Source organism: Oncorhynchus mykiss, chromosome 7 (genome assembly GCF_013265735.2).
Source record: "Oncorhynchus mykiss isolate Arlee chromosome 7, USDA_OmykA_1.1, whole genome shotgun sequence".
Taxonomy (NCBI): domain Eukaryota; kingdom Metazoa; phylum Chordata; class Actinopteri; order Salmoniformes; family Salmonidae; genus Oncorhynchus; species Oncorhynchus mykiss.
The window spans coordinates 88442263-88458301 of record NC_048571.1 but is presented as its reverse complement, the minus strand read 5'-3'; the positions used below and the strand labels follow the sequence as shown (position 1 = coordinate 88458301).

Genomic DNA, 16039 nt, shown 5'->3' with positions numbered 1-16039 from the left:
GTCATAATATAATGGGGACAGTAGATCTACCTGGTCTGTCATAATATAATAGAGACAGTAGATGTAGCTGGTCTGTCGTATTATAATAGAGACAGTAGATCTAGCTGGCCTGTCATAATACAATGGAGACAGTATATCTAGCTGGCCTGTCATTATATAATAGGGACAGTAGTTCTAGCTGGTCTGTCATATTATAATAGAGACAGTATATCTAGCTGGTCTGTCATAATATAATAGAGACAGTATATCTAGATGGTCTGTCATAATATAATAGAGAAAGTAGATCTAGCTTGTCTGTCATAATATTAAAGAGAGAGTGTAGATCTGGCTGGTCTGTCATAATACAATAGAGACAGTATATCTAGCTTGTCTGTCATAATATAATGGAGACAGTAGATCTAGCTGGTCTGTCATAATATAATAGAGACAGTAGATCTAGCTGGTCTGTCATAATATAATAGAGACAGTAGATCTAGCTGGCCTGTCATAATATAATAGATACAGTAGATCTAGCTGGTCCTGTCATAATACAACAGAGAGGATAGATCTAGCTGGTCTGTCAAAATATAATAGAGACAGTAGATCTGGCTGGTCTGTCATAATACAATAGAGACAGTATATCTAGCTGGTCTGTCATAATATAATAGAGACTGTAGATCTAGCTGGTCTTTCATATTATAATAGAGACAGTATATCTAGCTGGTGTGTCATATCATAATAGAGACAGTCGATCTAGCTGGTCTTTCATAATATAATAGAGACAGTAGATCTAGATGCTCTGTCATATTATAATAGAGACAGTACATCCAGCTGGTCATTCATATTATAATAGAGACAGTAGATCTAGCTGTTCTGTCATATTATAATAGAGACAGTAGATCTAGCTGGTGTGTCATATCATAATAGAGACAGTCGATCTAGCTGGTCTTTCATAATATAATAGAGACAGTAGATCTAGCTGCTCTGTCATATTATAATAGAGACAGTACATCCAGCTGGTCATTCATATTATAATAGAGACAGTAGATCTAGCTGGTCTGTCATTTTATAATAGAGACAGTACATCTAGCTGGTCTTTCATATTATAATAGAGACAGTAGATCTAGTTGGTCTGTCATTTTATAATATAGACAGTAGATCTAGCTGGTCTGTCATATTATAATAGAGACAGTAGATCTAGCTGGTCTGTCATAATAGAATAGAGACAGTATGTCTAGCTGGTCTGTCATATTATAATAGAGACAGTAGATCTAGCTGGTCTGTCATAATATGAGACAGTAGATCTAGATGGTCTTTCATATTATAATAGAGACAGTAGATCTAGCTGGTCTGTCATTTTATAATAGAGAATGTACATCTAGCTGGTTTGTCATAATATAATAGAGACAGTAGATCTAGCTGGTCTGTCATAATATAATAGAGACTGTAGATCTATCTGGTCTGTCATAAAATAATAGAGACAGTAGATCTAGCTGGTCTGTCGTAATATATTAGAGACAGTAGATCTAGCTGGTCTGTCATAATAGAATAGAGACAGTATGTCTAGCTGGTCTGTCATATTATAATAGAGACAGTAGATCTAGCTGGTCTGTCATAATATGAGACAGTAGATCTAGATGGTCTTTCATATTATAATAGAGACAGTAGATCTAGCTGGTCTGTCATTTTATAATAGAGAATGTACATCTAGCTGGTTTGTCATAATATAATAGAGACAGTAGATCTAGCTGGTCTGTCATAATATAATAGAGACTGTAGATCTATCTGGTCTGTCATAAAATAATAGAGACAGTAGATCTAGCTGGTCTGTCTTAATATATTAGAGACAGTAGATCTAGCTGGTCTGTCATAATATGATAGAAACAGTCGAGCTAGCTGATCTGTCATAAAATAATAGTGACATTAGATCTAGCTGGTCTTTCATCTTATAATAGAGACAGTAGATCTAGCTGGTCTGTCATATTATAATAGAGACAGTATATCTAGCTGGTCTATCATAATATAATAGAGACAGTAGATCTAGCTGGTCTGTAAAATTCTAATAGAGACAGTATATCTAGCTGGTCTGTCAACTTATAATAGAGACAGTAGATCTTGCTCGTCTGTCTTAATATAGTAGAGACAGTAGATCTGGCTGGTCTGTCATAATCTAATAGAGACAGTAGATCTAGCTGGTCTGTCATAATATAATAGAGACAGTATGTCTAGCTGGTCTGTCATATTATAATAGAGACAGTAGATCTAGCTGGTCTGTCATAATATGAGACAGTAGATCTAGATGGTCTTTCATATTATAATAGAGACAGTAGATCTAGCTGGTCTGTCATTTTATAATAGAGAATGTACATCTAGCTGGTTTGTCATAATATAATAGAGACAGTAGATCTAGCTGGTCTGTCATAATATAATAGAGACTGTAGATCTATCTGGTCTGTCATAAAATAATAGAGACAGTAGATCTAGCTGGTCTGTCTTAATATATTAGAGACAGTAGATCTAGCTGGTCTGTCATAATATGATAGAAACAGTCGAGCTAGCTGATCTGTCATAAAATAATAGTGACATTAGATCTAGCTGGTCTTTCATCTTATAATAGAGACAGTAGATCTAGCTGGTCTGTCATATTATAATAGAGACAGTATATCTAGCTGGTCTATCATAATATAATAGAGACAGTAGATCTAGCTGGTCTGTCAACTTATAATAGAGACAGTAGATCTTGCTCGTCTGTCTTAATATAATAGAGACAGTAGATCTGGCTGGTCTGTCATAATCTAATAGAGACAGTAGATCTAGCTGGTCTGTCATAATATAATAGAGACAGTAGATCTTGCTGGTCTGTCATAATATAATAGAGACAGTAGATCTAGCTGGTCTGTCATATTTTAATAGAGACAGTAGATCTAGCTGATCTGTCATAATATAATAGAGACAGTAATATTCCAGACTTCCCAGTTGTCCTTGAACTCACTGTTGTCAAGTTTTTGCAGTTTCGAGTTAACAGTTGTTTTGGGCGCAGAATAAATCAGGGTTCATTGACAGCATGGCCAATGTTGAATGTTTGTCATTTTAAACTTGAAAAAGAGGCCCTTAATCCCAGATCTGGGACCACACAGCCACTCCACTGAATAGCACGCTAGTGATTGATTTGCAATGCTTGCATTTAGCCACTGTCACTGTCTCCTTCCAAACCACTCATTGTTGAATTTGCGATTTCCAACTTGTTGTGTAATGTTTATGCCCAATGGTCGATGAGCACCGATACGTTTTATCTATAATTTCTCTTCCTTATTTCTCTTCATATGACAAGGATTAAAAAGGATTAGCCAGTAGGTTGTCGACTTGATTCATGATGATGACTACTAGCTAAGATTTTGAAAGTATGATGTTGACATAGTCTGTCCAATCAAAGCTACTGTACATATTATGTGATTTGAAATCATTGTATCTGTGGCCAATGACATTGAGACTTCTTCGATGGGCACTTCTATTGTAACTCTATGGCAGCACCCAAGGGGCTAGAATTTTCTAGGTCTAACCTTAGACTTAGCTGTGATGTAGTGTCCCCATGAGTGACATAACACTGAGCCAATCAAGGCGCAAAGCTCTGTATTTTCTGCTGGCTTGCCTCACCATCACAGAAAACAAAAAAGAGACCGTGTTTGTATGCAGACTTATTAACTCAATATATATTTGTTTTTACATCGTTTGCAAACTGATATGTGACACGTATTAATATTGTATTTATTTTTGCAAAAATCTGGAGTTCAAATCACCTGCCCTGAATAACGGATCGCCACTGGAAAGCACACATTCTGCATTGTAGTTCAAATAATTCGTCTTTGAAGAATAGTCAACTTGAAGGCAAAAAGGGCAGCACGATATAGAATTCGAGCCTGGTATTCCAACTAATTATGGACTATTAAATCAACAGTTCACCGCTGCGCCACAGAGTTTTGATGAAAATTACGGGGGGAAAACATTAATCTTACAAGCACTTATTGCTGACCAGCAGATGTCACTAATGTTCATTGTGAACCGCTAATGAAGCTGCGAGTAAAATGAACCGTTTTCCCGACACAATTTGGGGAAACCTCGGAAGCCTTCAGAAAAGCTTCGGTTTCCCCATCACTAAAATGTACGTTATCCGTCTTCTTGTTTCGTGTACCTAGGAACACGGATGGCCACCATATCCATGTAGACACCACCTGATAGTAACAACAATGGGACGATGGGGGGGCGTGTTACTTTGAGCCAAGATGGCGCCGCTGTAAACCCGCGTCACTCTAGCCTTCTACCACCTGTTTAATGACGCTACTCGAAACACACGGCGAAGACGCCCTTAGCAACAAACCAGGCAAATCACATCAACAAAAAAAAATTGAGCTCCTGCTGCTGACAAGACTGGTTTAAAAAAACATAAGTCGTTTTAACGGTGTTAACGCACTGAGGACATTGTAATATTACCCGAATGAGACGCCATTGTCTCTGAATTCAACGAACTGGGGCTTTTTTGTGTGTGCCCAGAGTTGAGGTAACGGTAGCTAGCTAACCGACGATTACCTCTCAAAGCGAAAACAGCTTCACAAGCATTCCGGAAGGAGGACGGATCATGGGGCCGATCGAAGCAGAAGCTAACTAGTTACATTGCCAACTAATCAGTGACCGCGTAGTACACTCGATATTTTGTGTTTCTTATGGGGAATGTTTTTCTGGGGTTGGATATATAGTAATCAACCGAGAGCGAGAAGGGCGAGGAGGGGTCAGACAGCTAAAGCTGTCATTTTGAGATTGGAAACTATTTCGGACAGCGGGAGTCATTTAGCTTTTGCTCAACTCGCGGACGTGTGTTTTTTGTGTGGCTGTGCTAACAACGTTAGCTGACGGAAACGAGAAACGACGACTCCCATCGCTGGAACTTTTTCAGACTGCAGGGTTAACGAGTTGACAAAGCCATGGGTTTTAGGACGAGAGTAAGGTCACATTGTGTAGGTAGAGAGTCCTAGCTATAATATTAAGTTGAGCAAGTGAGGAAAGCTATATTAAACTAATTTATGTAGCTATATTTCATCCGATGAAGTTGGTTAGTAGGGGTTATTTTGGATTCCTTGAGCTAGCTAAACGAGCACGAATTGCAAGTGATACAAGCTGCCCTCGAAGTCTTTTTTATTATAACTAGCCGAAGTCTTGGCTATTTTTTTTTATATACGGTTGTTTTTACTAAAGATTTTTTAAACTCCACCTCGGATGCTGGCTTCAAAGTTAAACTGCAATCATGATGGTATTACAGAGAAAAGCAGAAGGCCCCATAACAGCAGGTAATGAACTGATTATAACTGGCTTCGTACTCTATTCTAATGTACTTAACTGCAACGTTACATGAATGTACTCAAAGCAAATTCTATTTGTCACATACGCCGAATACAACGGGTGTAGATTTTTACCGTGAAATGTTTACTTACGAGCCCTTCCCAACGACACAGAGTTTAGAAATAATACGAACATAAGTTAGTAACACAAGGAATACAATGAAATACACAAGTATTTGAGCTATATAAAAGGGAGTACCAGAGGTAGGAGGTATTTCAGATAGATATGTACATGAATGCAGGGTAAAGTGATTAGGCATCAGGATAGATGTGATTCTAGTATCAGCTATTGCACAAAGTGGCATTTCACCGGGCATCATTTGTTAGCTTGCCATTTTGTTGAACGCAAATGTAACATTTGTCCCTGAATTATTTTGTTTCCATGGTTCAAGACAGTTGATCATCTCAAATAGCTCGGGAGTCAAGGACTGTTGCTTACTTTTGGTCACGTAGTGTATTTTCAAGAATGTGGTCACCTGCTCATAGAACAGCCCCAGACCATTATTCCTCCTCCACCAAACTTCACAATTGGCACTATTCATTGGAGCAGGTAGCGTTCTCCTGGTATCCGCCAAACCCATATTGCTTTATTCATCACTCCAGAGAACGCGTTTACACTGCTCCAGAGTCCAATGGCGGCGAGCTTTACACCGCTCCAGCTGACGCTTGGCATTGCGCATGGTGATCTTAGTCTTGTGTGCGGCTGCTCGGCCATGGAAACCCATTTCATGAAGCTCCCGATAAAGTTATTGTGCTGATGTTGCTTCCAGAGGCAATTTGGAACTTGGTAGTAAGTGTTGCAACCGAGGGTAAAATATTTTTCCGCACTTCAGCACTCGGCAAAGTGGTCGGTCAAAAAATAAATATGAAACAAGGTTTTGAAGTGTCTGTCCTAAATCTAGGAGATGTTAATACAACTGAGGAAAGTATTCAGACCCCTTGCCTTTTTCCACATTTTGTTAATACAGCCTTATTCTAAAATTTATTAAATTTCTTGGGTATGACGCTACAACCTTGGCACACCTGTATTTGGGGAGTTTCTCCCGTTCTTCTCTGCAGATCCTCTCAAGTTCTGTCGAGTTGGGTGGGGGTGTGTCACTGCACAGCTATTTTCTGGTCTTTCTAGAGATGTTCGATTGGGTTTAAGTCCAGGCTCTGGCTGGGCCCCTCAAGGACATTCAGAGACTTTACCCAAAGCCACTCCTGCATTGTCTTGGTTGTGTGCTTAGGGTCGTTGTCCTGTTGGAAGGTGAACCTTCGCCCCAGTCCGAGGTCCTGAGCGCTCTGGAGCAGGTTTTCATCAAGAATCTCTCTGTACTTTGCGCAGTTCATCTTTCCCTCAATCCCGACTAGTCTCCCAGTCCCTGCCGCTGAAGAACATCCCCACAGTATGATGCTACCACCGCCATGCTTCACAGTAGGGGCACTTGACATTCAGGCCAAAGAGTTCAATCTTGGTTCCATCAGACCAGAGACCATCTTGTTGCTCATGGTCTGAGAGTCTTTAGGTGCCTTTTGACAAACTCCCAGTGGGCTGACATGTGCCTTTTACTGAGGAGTGGCTTCCCTCTGGCCACTCTACCATAAACGCCTGATTGGTGGAGTTCTGCAGAGATGGTTGTCCTTCAGGAAGGAACTATGGAGAGTGACCATCGAGTTCTTGGTCACCTTCCTGACCAAGGCCCTTCTCTCCCAATTGCTCAGTTTGGTCAGGCTCTAGGAAGAGTCTTGGTGGTTCCAAACTTCTTCCATTTAAGAATGATGGAGGCCACTGTGTTCTTGGGGTTCTTCAATGCTGCAGACATTTTTTTTTGGTACCTTTCCCCAGATCTGTGCCTCAACACAATTCAGTCTAGGAGCACTACAGACAATTCCTTCGACCTCATGGCTTGTTTTTTGATCTGACATGCACTGTCAACTGTGGGACCATATATAGACAGGTGTGTGCCTTTCCAAATCATGTCCAATCAATTGAATTGACCACAGGTGGAGTCCAATCAAGTTGTAGAAACATCTCAAGGATGATCAATGGAAACGGGGTGCACCTTAGCTCAATTCCGAGTCTCATAGGAAAGGGTCTGAATACTTATGTAAATAAGGTATTTCTGTTTTTAATCTTTGCAAACATTTCTAAAAACCTGTTTTTAGTTTGTCATTATGGGGTATTGTGCATAGGCTGATTGATCTATTTTAGGATAAGGCTGTAACGTAACAAAATGTGGGAAAAAGTCAAGTGGTCTGAATAGTTTTTTTTTTTTTTCTTCCAGTTTCCCCTTTTCCCATTTTGTATCACAAAGTGTAATGTCTCTTTACTATAGTTCAGTTGGAGGCGGTAATGCAACATAATTATATGCCAGCCGCCGTTAAACTCCACCGAAGAGGAATTGCATTGGAATTCTACGTCAGGCAGAAATGAGTGTTTTGGATCAGGAAAGTTTCCTCTCGTGACCTCTACAAGACAGCATGCTGAGTAAAATGATACTTCACTGGTTGTCTGTGCTGTTGGTCCTTTTGCAGGTAGGAATGTGAGACTAGATATGGACAGGAAAGTATAATTGCATGAACTTTTCAAAGCGCTGGTAGTGCGTTCAGATTTGTCACCTGAAGCATGTACACAAGTTGAAAATAGATGCATGTTTGCAGAGCACATGGTTACATGGTTCTGCACATGCTTCTGGTGGTAGAAATATGAACTCAAATACCAGCGCTTCCTACCTGCAAAAAGACCAGCCGCACGAAACAACCGATACATAAAAATATTGATTTTCTGGAACATTCTGGCTTTATAGCTCGTGAGTGGAAGTTTTTCCAAGCAAATTGTATGGCATTGATCTTAGACTGTGATCCAGAGGTATCGCAGTCTGATTGTCAGGCAGATCAGGGCTCTGTGGTGACAAAGAAATGAATACATTTGTTGTTGTTGTTGGATGTATTAAAGCCGCAGTATGCAGTTGGGTGATTTCATTTTTCTCTAGAGGCACTGGTGCTACCAAATTTAATATTCTAAGTTGCACAGCAAAATAAAAAAGGAGTGTATGCCCTCAGAAGGGTAGCGCTGTAGAGCCCTGTAGACTGTGATGTCATAATAGCGCCGATCAGTTCCACCCAGTGGAGGTAAACAAGCTGTTTTCTGACTTGCAACTTTGTGTCCGTTGATCAGACAAACACTAGACTCTCCTGCATGTCTGTAAGTACTCTTCTCCAGAGCCAGTCAACACTGGAACAAGTGCTGAACTCATGCTTCTTTGCAGGTCTCTGAATCATATTTAAAAAATATATTTATATTTTTTTAAGTATTTAGCTTACTAGGCAAGTCAATAGTCTTATCAAATAAATAGATATATCTCAGTAGTTCTGTATGAACAACAGACAGACCGGCAGTCTAGCTAGTTCTAGTTGAGTCAGCTACAGTCTAGCCAGCAGTCTGTGTCTACGCTGTTGCACCATTGTTATTAGTCTGGTTTATGACACGTTTCTGGGGTGTTCCCTTCGCTCTACTCTCTGTGGTGTTTGTCCCTCCTGGACCACCATCTCCGCACACAGACCCAGGCGGTGTGTTTGCTAAATAGCTACATTTTTCCATAACAACCGTGCCATTCACATGAAATTGACGCCAACCATTTTGGTTTGAGTTTTGTTGTGGGGAGGTTTCAGTAGTAATGTTTGGGGCCAGAGTGAATGTGAATATGGGGGTAAAGTGCTGAACCCACAGTCTTAACTCCCCTTTCATGCAGGCCATGTGTATTGTACCCCCACCCCTGCACAGAGCCCGTCGGTTGACACTGCAGCACAGGACTGGAGCCTGGCCACACAGCTCTAACTAACCCTACATCTCTCTATGGGTTATTACTAGTTAACATGGCTCTCTTAGGGCTAACTCTTAACTAAACGGATAGCAATACACTGATGTCTGTTTCACTAACGCTAACTTAGTGACACAGTTCTCTATGGGGCTAACGCTAACTTAGTGACACAGTTCTCTATGGGGCTAACTTAGTGACACAGTTCTCTATGGGGCTAACGCTAACTTAGTGACACAGTTCTCTATGGGGCTAACTTAGTGACACAGTTCTCTATGGGGCTAACGCTAACTTAGTGACACAGTTATCTGTGGGGCTAACGCTAACTTAGTGACACAGTTCTCTATGGGGCTAACACTAGCTAAGATTGCTCTTTTAGGGCTAACTAAACTGTTAAAACCAAAGTCAGTTTTATTTTTATTGGTTTGGGATTTTATCTTTATACTCTCAATATTACAATTATTCCTAGAGAAACAACAAAATGGAATGTTCTGAGTCCATGTCAAGGCTTAAATCACATCAGAAGACCATTTTATTTATTTTTTTACTTAAAGGAGAGAAACTAACATTTAGTTTTGAGTGCAATTCCCTGTAACTGCGCATCTAGGAGGAGAGGAATGTGTGGGTCTAGAGATGTTTCTGCTGATGTTAAGACCTACTGCTGCAGCAAATGTCATGGCAAGAGTTTGCAAAACAATGACCACCCAATTAAAACAAATAATCATTCTATACTTCTGTCAGGTGGGGCTAGTTTCCATTAGGTAATAGGGAGCCGTGGAATTATCTGTGGGGCTAACTTAGTGACACAGTTATCTGTGGGGCTAACACTAACTTAACTTTTAATTGAGAAGGTTTTCGGGGAAAATGATTAGCATCGCTAACTGGCAGGGTAGCCTAGTGGTTAGAGCGTTGGACTAGTAACTGGAAGGTTGCAAGTTCATATCCCCGAGCTGACAAGGTACAAATCTGTCGTTCTGCCCCTGAACAAGGCAGTTCACCCACTGTTCCTAGGCCGTCATTGAAAATAAGAATGTGTTCTTAACTGACTTGCCTGGTTAAATAAAGGTAAAATAAAAAATAACGACGAAACACGTGCCACAGACAGACGGGTAATATTGCTGGAAATTAATTGGCAGGTATTGTTACCTTTTTGACTCTTTTTTTTAAAGCCAATAGTGGTTTTGTTTGGATAATAGCCGGGATCTTTGAGACGGCTTTTGATGTAAAAATTCATGTACTTTCAAAATTGATTGGCGAGCTACTTATAGGTGGACGGCGGACTACTGGTAGTTGGACACCCCTGGTCTATGGGTTAATGCTAGCAGGTGAATTCCACGGCTCCCTATTGCCTAATGCAAACTAGCCCCATAGCTCTCTATGGGCTAATGCTAGCACTACAGCTCCCTATTGGCAAATGATAACTAACCCCATAAGCTCTCTATGGGTTAACGCTGTTACTAGCATGAACCGGCCAACCCCATTCACAGCCCAGACTGGCTTAGCCAGGTGCTTAAGGTTGCCAGAGAGCCAGTGTTGCTGAAAGTGGTAGGCCTATTATTGGCCTATTAATGGGGCTAGCAGATGCTACTGTGACGGCAGCATCTTTCCGCTTGTCTGTCTGTGTCTCCACCATTTTGTTCTGTGCATCCACGTTGAAACGATGGAACACAGACACAGGTGTAATCAGAAATAGAGTCATTAACACGGAAAGGGATCTGATAACCGGAAATGGGTCTGATTTATGATATGCCACAGTGTGCGTGACTGTGTGTCACCTTAGACCTGCACACAGAGGAGGTGTTATTGGAGGGGGAACTACAGTCCTGAAATTGTATTATTATAAGTGGCGCCACGGAAATCAAATTAACATCATGCAAAAATCGCCATCTGTTTAAACTACATATCTGTTTTTTTTGCATGGGCTGTGTCTCAATCCACCACATCCGTCGGCCCTTCCGTATCTGTGGTGAAAGATGGCAGAGGTAGAGCGATGTTTGTCAGACTGAGACATCCTGAAAATCCGTCTTCTCACGAAAACGTCTGTAGTCTCCGACTGGTTTGGCCTACAAACTACCACTCTGTAGAAAGATGAGACTCTCAGGAACACGGTGGTGTTTTCAGTTTTGTCTCGACGACCCCCACAATCATCACAGGACTCTGCTGAAGTCGGTACAGGCTCTTCTGCCAACTTCTGTCTGTAGCGTCCAAACAGTTTGTTCTACACACTAATGTGACACCTCTGTGGAAAGGTGAGACTCCCACGGACACTTACATGTCAGTTGTTTTGCTCTAGGTACCAGTTAAGAAGTGCCCGATCTGCCAGGGCACCAGGGCCTTCTGCCAGGGCACCAGGGCCTTCTGCCAGGGCACCAGGGCCGTCTGTCAGGGCTGCAAGGCCATTAACTAAATTGGCTAAGTAAATTGTTTAAAAAAAATGAAAAATAGTAGGTATTCTGTGAAGGAAAACAAAAGTGTATGTAAATGTCCATAAGTAATTAGACTTTATGTCAATGTGTATGTGATAGCCTATTGGCTATTGGCTACAGCCTGTCATGTCCAGACCCATGCTTACATAAGGGAGGAGCCTGAAAATATAGCCAAACTTTAATGAGACTGATTCCATATGTGTTATTTTATAGTTTTGATGTCTTCACTATTATTCTACAATGTAAAAAAATAATAATAAAGACATCAGTAGGTGTGGCCAAACTGTTGACTGGTTCTGTATATTGTATACATGTGGTTAGCATGTTCAATTAATACGTTATACTTTCTAATAATGTAATGGATGTTTTCTTTTCTTTTCGTTAAGATGCAAAAAAGTTTTATGTTAACAAATGAAGTTGATGTAATATTGACTGAAATACTTTACTTTAAAAGCGTTGTAAATTATCTAGACCCATGTTGGCATATTAACACACACAAAAAAAAAACCAGGTGTTTTAATTTTGGGATGGTTCAAGTTCAGTTTGGGGCAGTTGAAATTGCGGTACCGGGAAGGTGAGGATGTGGCCCTGCCCGTGGAACGCTTTCGACATCTTGTCGAGTCCATCCCCCAACGATTTGAGGCTTTTCTGAGGGCATATAAGGTGTACTCGGTGTATGTCTGTTAGGGTAATGTTTCAATATGAGAGCTCCTGTTAGACCAATTTATTTATTACACATGTGTCTGATTATATTGTTAATGTCAATGAAGTTGATCCAGAGCGTGACCTCTGACCTGTGTTGTTGTGTCCTCCAGCGCGGCATGGTGACGGCCTCTATAACTCCTACATGAGAACTGACCACCTACTGAAGGAAGAAGCAGACACACACAGTCCCGCTGGCCTGCCCCCGATACCCAAACACACTGTGAGTACACACACACACACACACACACACACACACACACACACACACACCGCCCCGCAGGCCTGCCCCCAAAACACCACACACACACACACGCACAGACACCACCCCGCAGGGCTGCTCCCAAAACACAACACACACACACACACCGCCCCACAGGCCTGCCCCCAAAACACCACACACACACACCGCCCCGCAGGTCTGCTCCCAAAACACCACACACACACACACACGCACAGACACCACCCCGCAGGCCTGCCCCCAATAACCCAAATCACTTTTTTTATGACGAATGAATGAAGGACATCAGCTTTATTCAGTCTGTTCCACACCCTTTAATCAACTGGTCCAGCTTTATTCAGTCTGTTCCACACCCTTTAATCAGCTGGTCCAGCTTTATTCAGTCTATTCCACACCCTTTAATCAACTGGTCCAGCTTTATTCAGTCTATTCCACACCCTTTAATCAGCTGGTCCAGCTTTATTCAGTCTGTTCCACACCCTTTAATCAGCTGGTCCAGCTTTATTCAGTCTATTCCACACCCTTTAATCAACTGGTCCAGCTTTATTCAGTCTATTCCACACCCTTTAATCAACTGGTCCAGCTTTATTCAGTCTATTCCACACCCTTTAATCAGCTGGTCCAGCTTTATTCAGTCTGTTCCACACCTTTTAATCAGCTGGTCCAGCTTTATTCAGTCTATTCCACACCCTTTAATCAACTGGTCCAGCTTTATTCAGTCTATTCCACACCCTTTAATCAGCTGGTCCAGCTTTATTCAGTCTGTTCCACACCCTTTAATCAGCTGGTCCAGCTTTATTCAGTCTATTCCACACCCTTTAATCAACTGGTCCAGCTTTATTCAGTCTGTTCCACACCTTTTAATCAACTGGTCCAGCTTTATTCAGTCTGTTCCACACCTTTTAATCAACTGGTCCAGCTTTATTCAGTCTGTTCCACACCCTTTAATCAGCTGGTCCAGCTTTATTCAGTCTGTTCCACACCCTTTAATCAACTGGTCCAGCTTTATTCAGTCTGTTCCACACCCTTTAATCAACTGGTCCAGCTTTATTCAGTCTGTTCCACACCTTTTAATCAACTGGTCCAGCTTTATTCAGTCTGTTCCACACCCTTTAATCAGCTGGTCCAGCTTTATTCAGTCTATTCCACACCCTTTAATCAACTGGTCCAGCTTTATTCAGTCTGTTCCACACCTTTTAATCAACTGGTCCAGCTTTATTCAGTCTGTTCCACACCTTTTAATCAACTGGTCCAGCTTTATTCAGTCTATTCCACACCTTTTAATCAACTGGTCCAGCTTTATTCAGTCTGTTCCACACCTTTTAATCAACTGGTCCAGCTTTATTCAGTCTGTTCCACACCTTTTAATCAACTGGTCCAGCTTTATTCAGTCTATTCCACACCTTTTAATCAACTGGTCCAGCTTTATTCAGTCTGTTCCACACCCTTTAATCAACTGGTCCAGCTTTATTCAGTCTATTCCACACCTTTTAATCAACTGGTCCAGCTTTATTCAGTCTGTTCCACACCCTTTAATCAACTGGTCCAGCTTTATTTAGTCTATTCCACACCTTTTAAACAACTGGTCCAGCTTTATTCTGATCGATAGAAGATACATATCGTTCATTCTAGCAGGAGATGGCTGTACCTATAGGTTATCCCTGATCATAATCCATGGTTATTTAGCAACTAGGGCTGGCTAGCTATCACATCACTTTTCATGAGCCATGGGCTACTACAGAGCCTGCAGGGACTCTGTCAACCCTGGGAAAACATGCAAATATAACCTGATTCTAGCTACGATACAAATAAACATCCGGATGAGACACACACACACACCCAACGGCTAGGAGGATGTCCCTCCTGAGGAGGGCAGCTATACGGCGACAGTGTGAGGAATCACTCCGAGCCTGTTGTGGCACTCTGTTCGTCAGTGAGAGGGCGGGTAGACGATATGCGTGCATCAATCACCTCACGACTATGCCTTGTATCGTACTGCCTATTCACTCAACCTGCTGCCAGCCAAGCTAATGGTAACCCAGATGACAAGATGGCCACATAAACAAACTTTTAACTTCATAATTATCAGCTAGCTATATGGGAATTGAATTCAGGATGGAAAAAGGCTTTCAGTGTGAACTTAAATGACAACAAACAGATATAAAGTAAGTAGGAAGATAATGGACCTACCATATATATTTGAGTAATTTAGTCTTTGAGAAATAACAATCGCCAAAGTCAAAGCTAGAGAATCCAGGAGAGTAGAGAAAAATAACACCGTATTAGCCACGGCAAAATGCATTGAACTGTAGACAATATACTTTAAATCTGCAAATGTTTTCTCAGCTACATGGCAAAATGTGCAGAATGGCAGGAAATTAGCTTCAAATGAGGAACATAAACAGCATAGTGGGTCAATTACCGCAACATCTAAGAGCGTTGGAGCACGAGGCTCAACTTCTCCGCTGTTTTGGTCCCGTTTCTACCACGCTGTAATGCATGAACCAAACCTGTGCACATGCGCAGATACTGTGTGAGAGTGAAGTCTTGCGTCTTTAGCAAAGACTAAAAGATGACCTAGGGCCAGTGGGTTTGGCAACGAATATGTAGCGAGGACCAGCCAACTAGAGCATACAGGTTGCAGTGGTGGGTAGTATATGGGGCTTTAGTGACAAAACGGATGACACTTTGATAGACTGCATCCAATTTGCTGAGTAGAGTGTTGGAGGCTATTTTGTAAATGACATCGCCGAAGTCGAGGATCGGTAGGATAGTCAGTTTTACGAGGGTATGTTTGGCAGCATAAGTGAAGGATGCTTTGTTGCGAAATAGGAAGCCGATTCTAGATTTAATTTTGGATTGGAGATACTTAATGTGAGTCTGGAAGGAGAGTTTACAGTCTAACCAGACACTTAGGTATTTGTAGTTGTCCACATATTCTAAGTCAGAATCGTGCAGAGTAGTGATGCTAGATGGGCGAGTGGGTGTGGGCAGCGATCGGTTAAAGAGCATGCATTTAGTTTTGCTTGCATTTAAGAGCAGTTGGAGGCCACGGAAGGAGTGTTGTATGGCATTGAAGCTCGTTTGGAGGTTAGATAGCACAGTGTCCAAAGATGGGCCAGAAGTGTATATATAATGGTGTCGTCTGCGTAGATGTGGATCAGAGAATCACCAGCAGCAAGAGCAACATCTTTGATGTATACAGAGAAAAGAGTCTGCCCGATAATTGAACCCTGTGGCACCCCCATAGAGACTGCCAGAGGTCCGGACAACAGGCCCTCTGATTTGACACACTGAACTCTGTTTGATAAGTAGTTGGTAAACCAGGCGAGGCAGTCATTTGAGAAACCAAGACTGTTGAGTCTGTCGATAAGAATGTGGTGATTGACAGAGTCGAAAGCCTTGGCCAGGTTAATAATAATGGCTGCACAGTATTGTCTTTTAACGATGGCGGTTATGATATTGTTTAGGACCTTGAGCGTGGCTGAGGTGCACTTATGA

The 16039-nt window shown here is 41.6% G+C and overlaps 1 protein-coding gene across 2 annotated transcripts in view; it reads left to right on the top strand.

Moving 5' to 3' along the window:
- The first annotated feature begins 4211 nt into the window (after positions 1-4211).
- The window catches only part of dyrk3 (dual specificity tyrosine phosphorylation regulated kinase 3), a 32661-nt gene continuing 20833 nt past the window's right edge, over positions 4212-16039 (top strand). The window contains exons 1-2 of one of the 2 annotated variants that reach the window (XM_036984344.1): positions 4213-5318; positions 12411-12520. In XM_036984344.1, the coding sequence (XP_036840239.1) occupies positions 5276-5318; positions 12411-12520 (153 nt within the window). In that variant the 5' untranslated portion in view covers positions 4213-5275. Of the gene's footprint in view, positions 5319-12410; positions 12521-16039 lie in introns of both variants that reach the window. The other variant, XM_036984346.1, reaches the window with a different exon arrangement.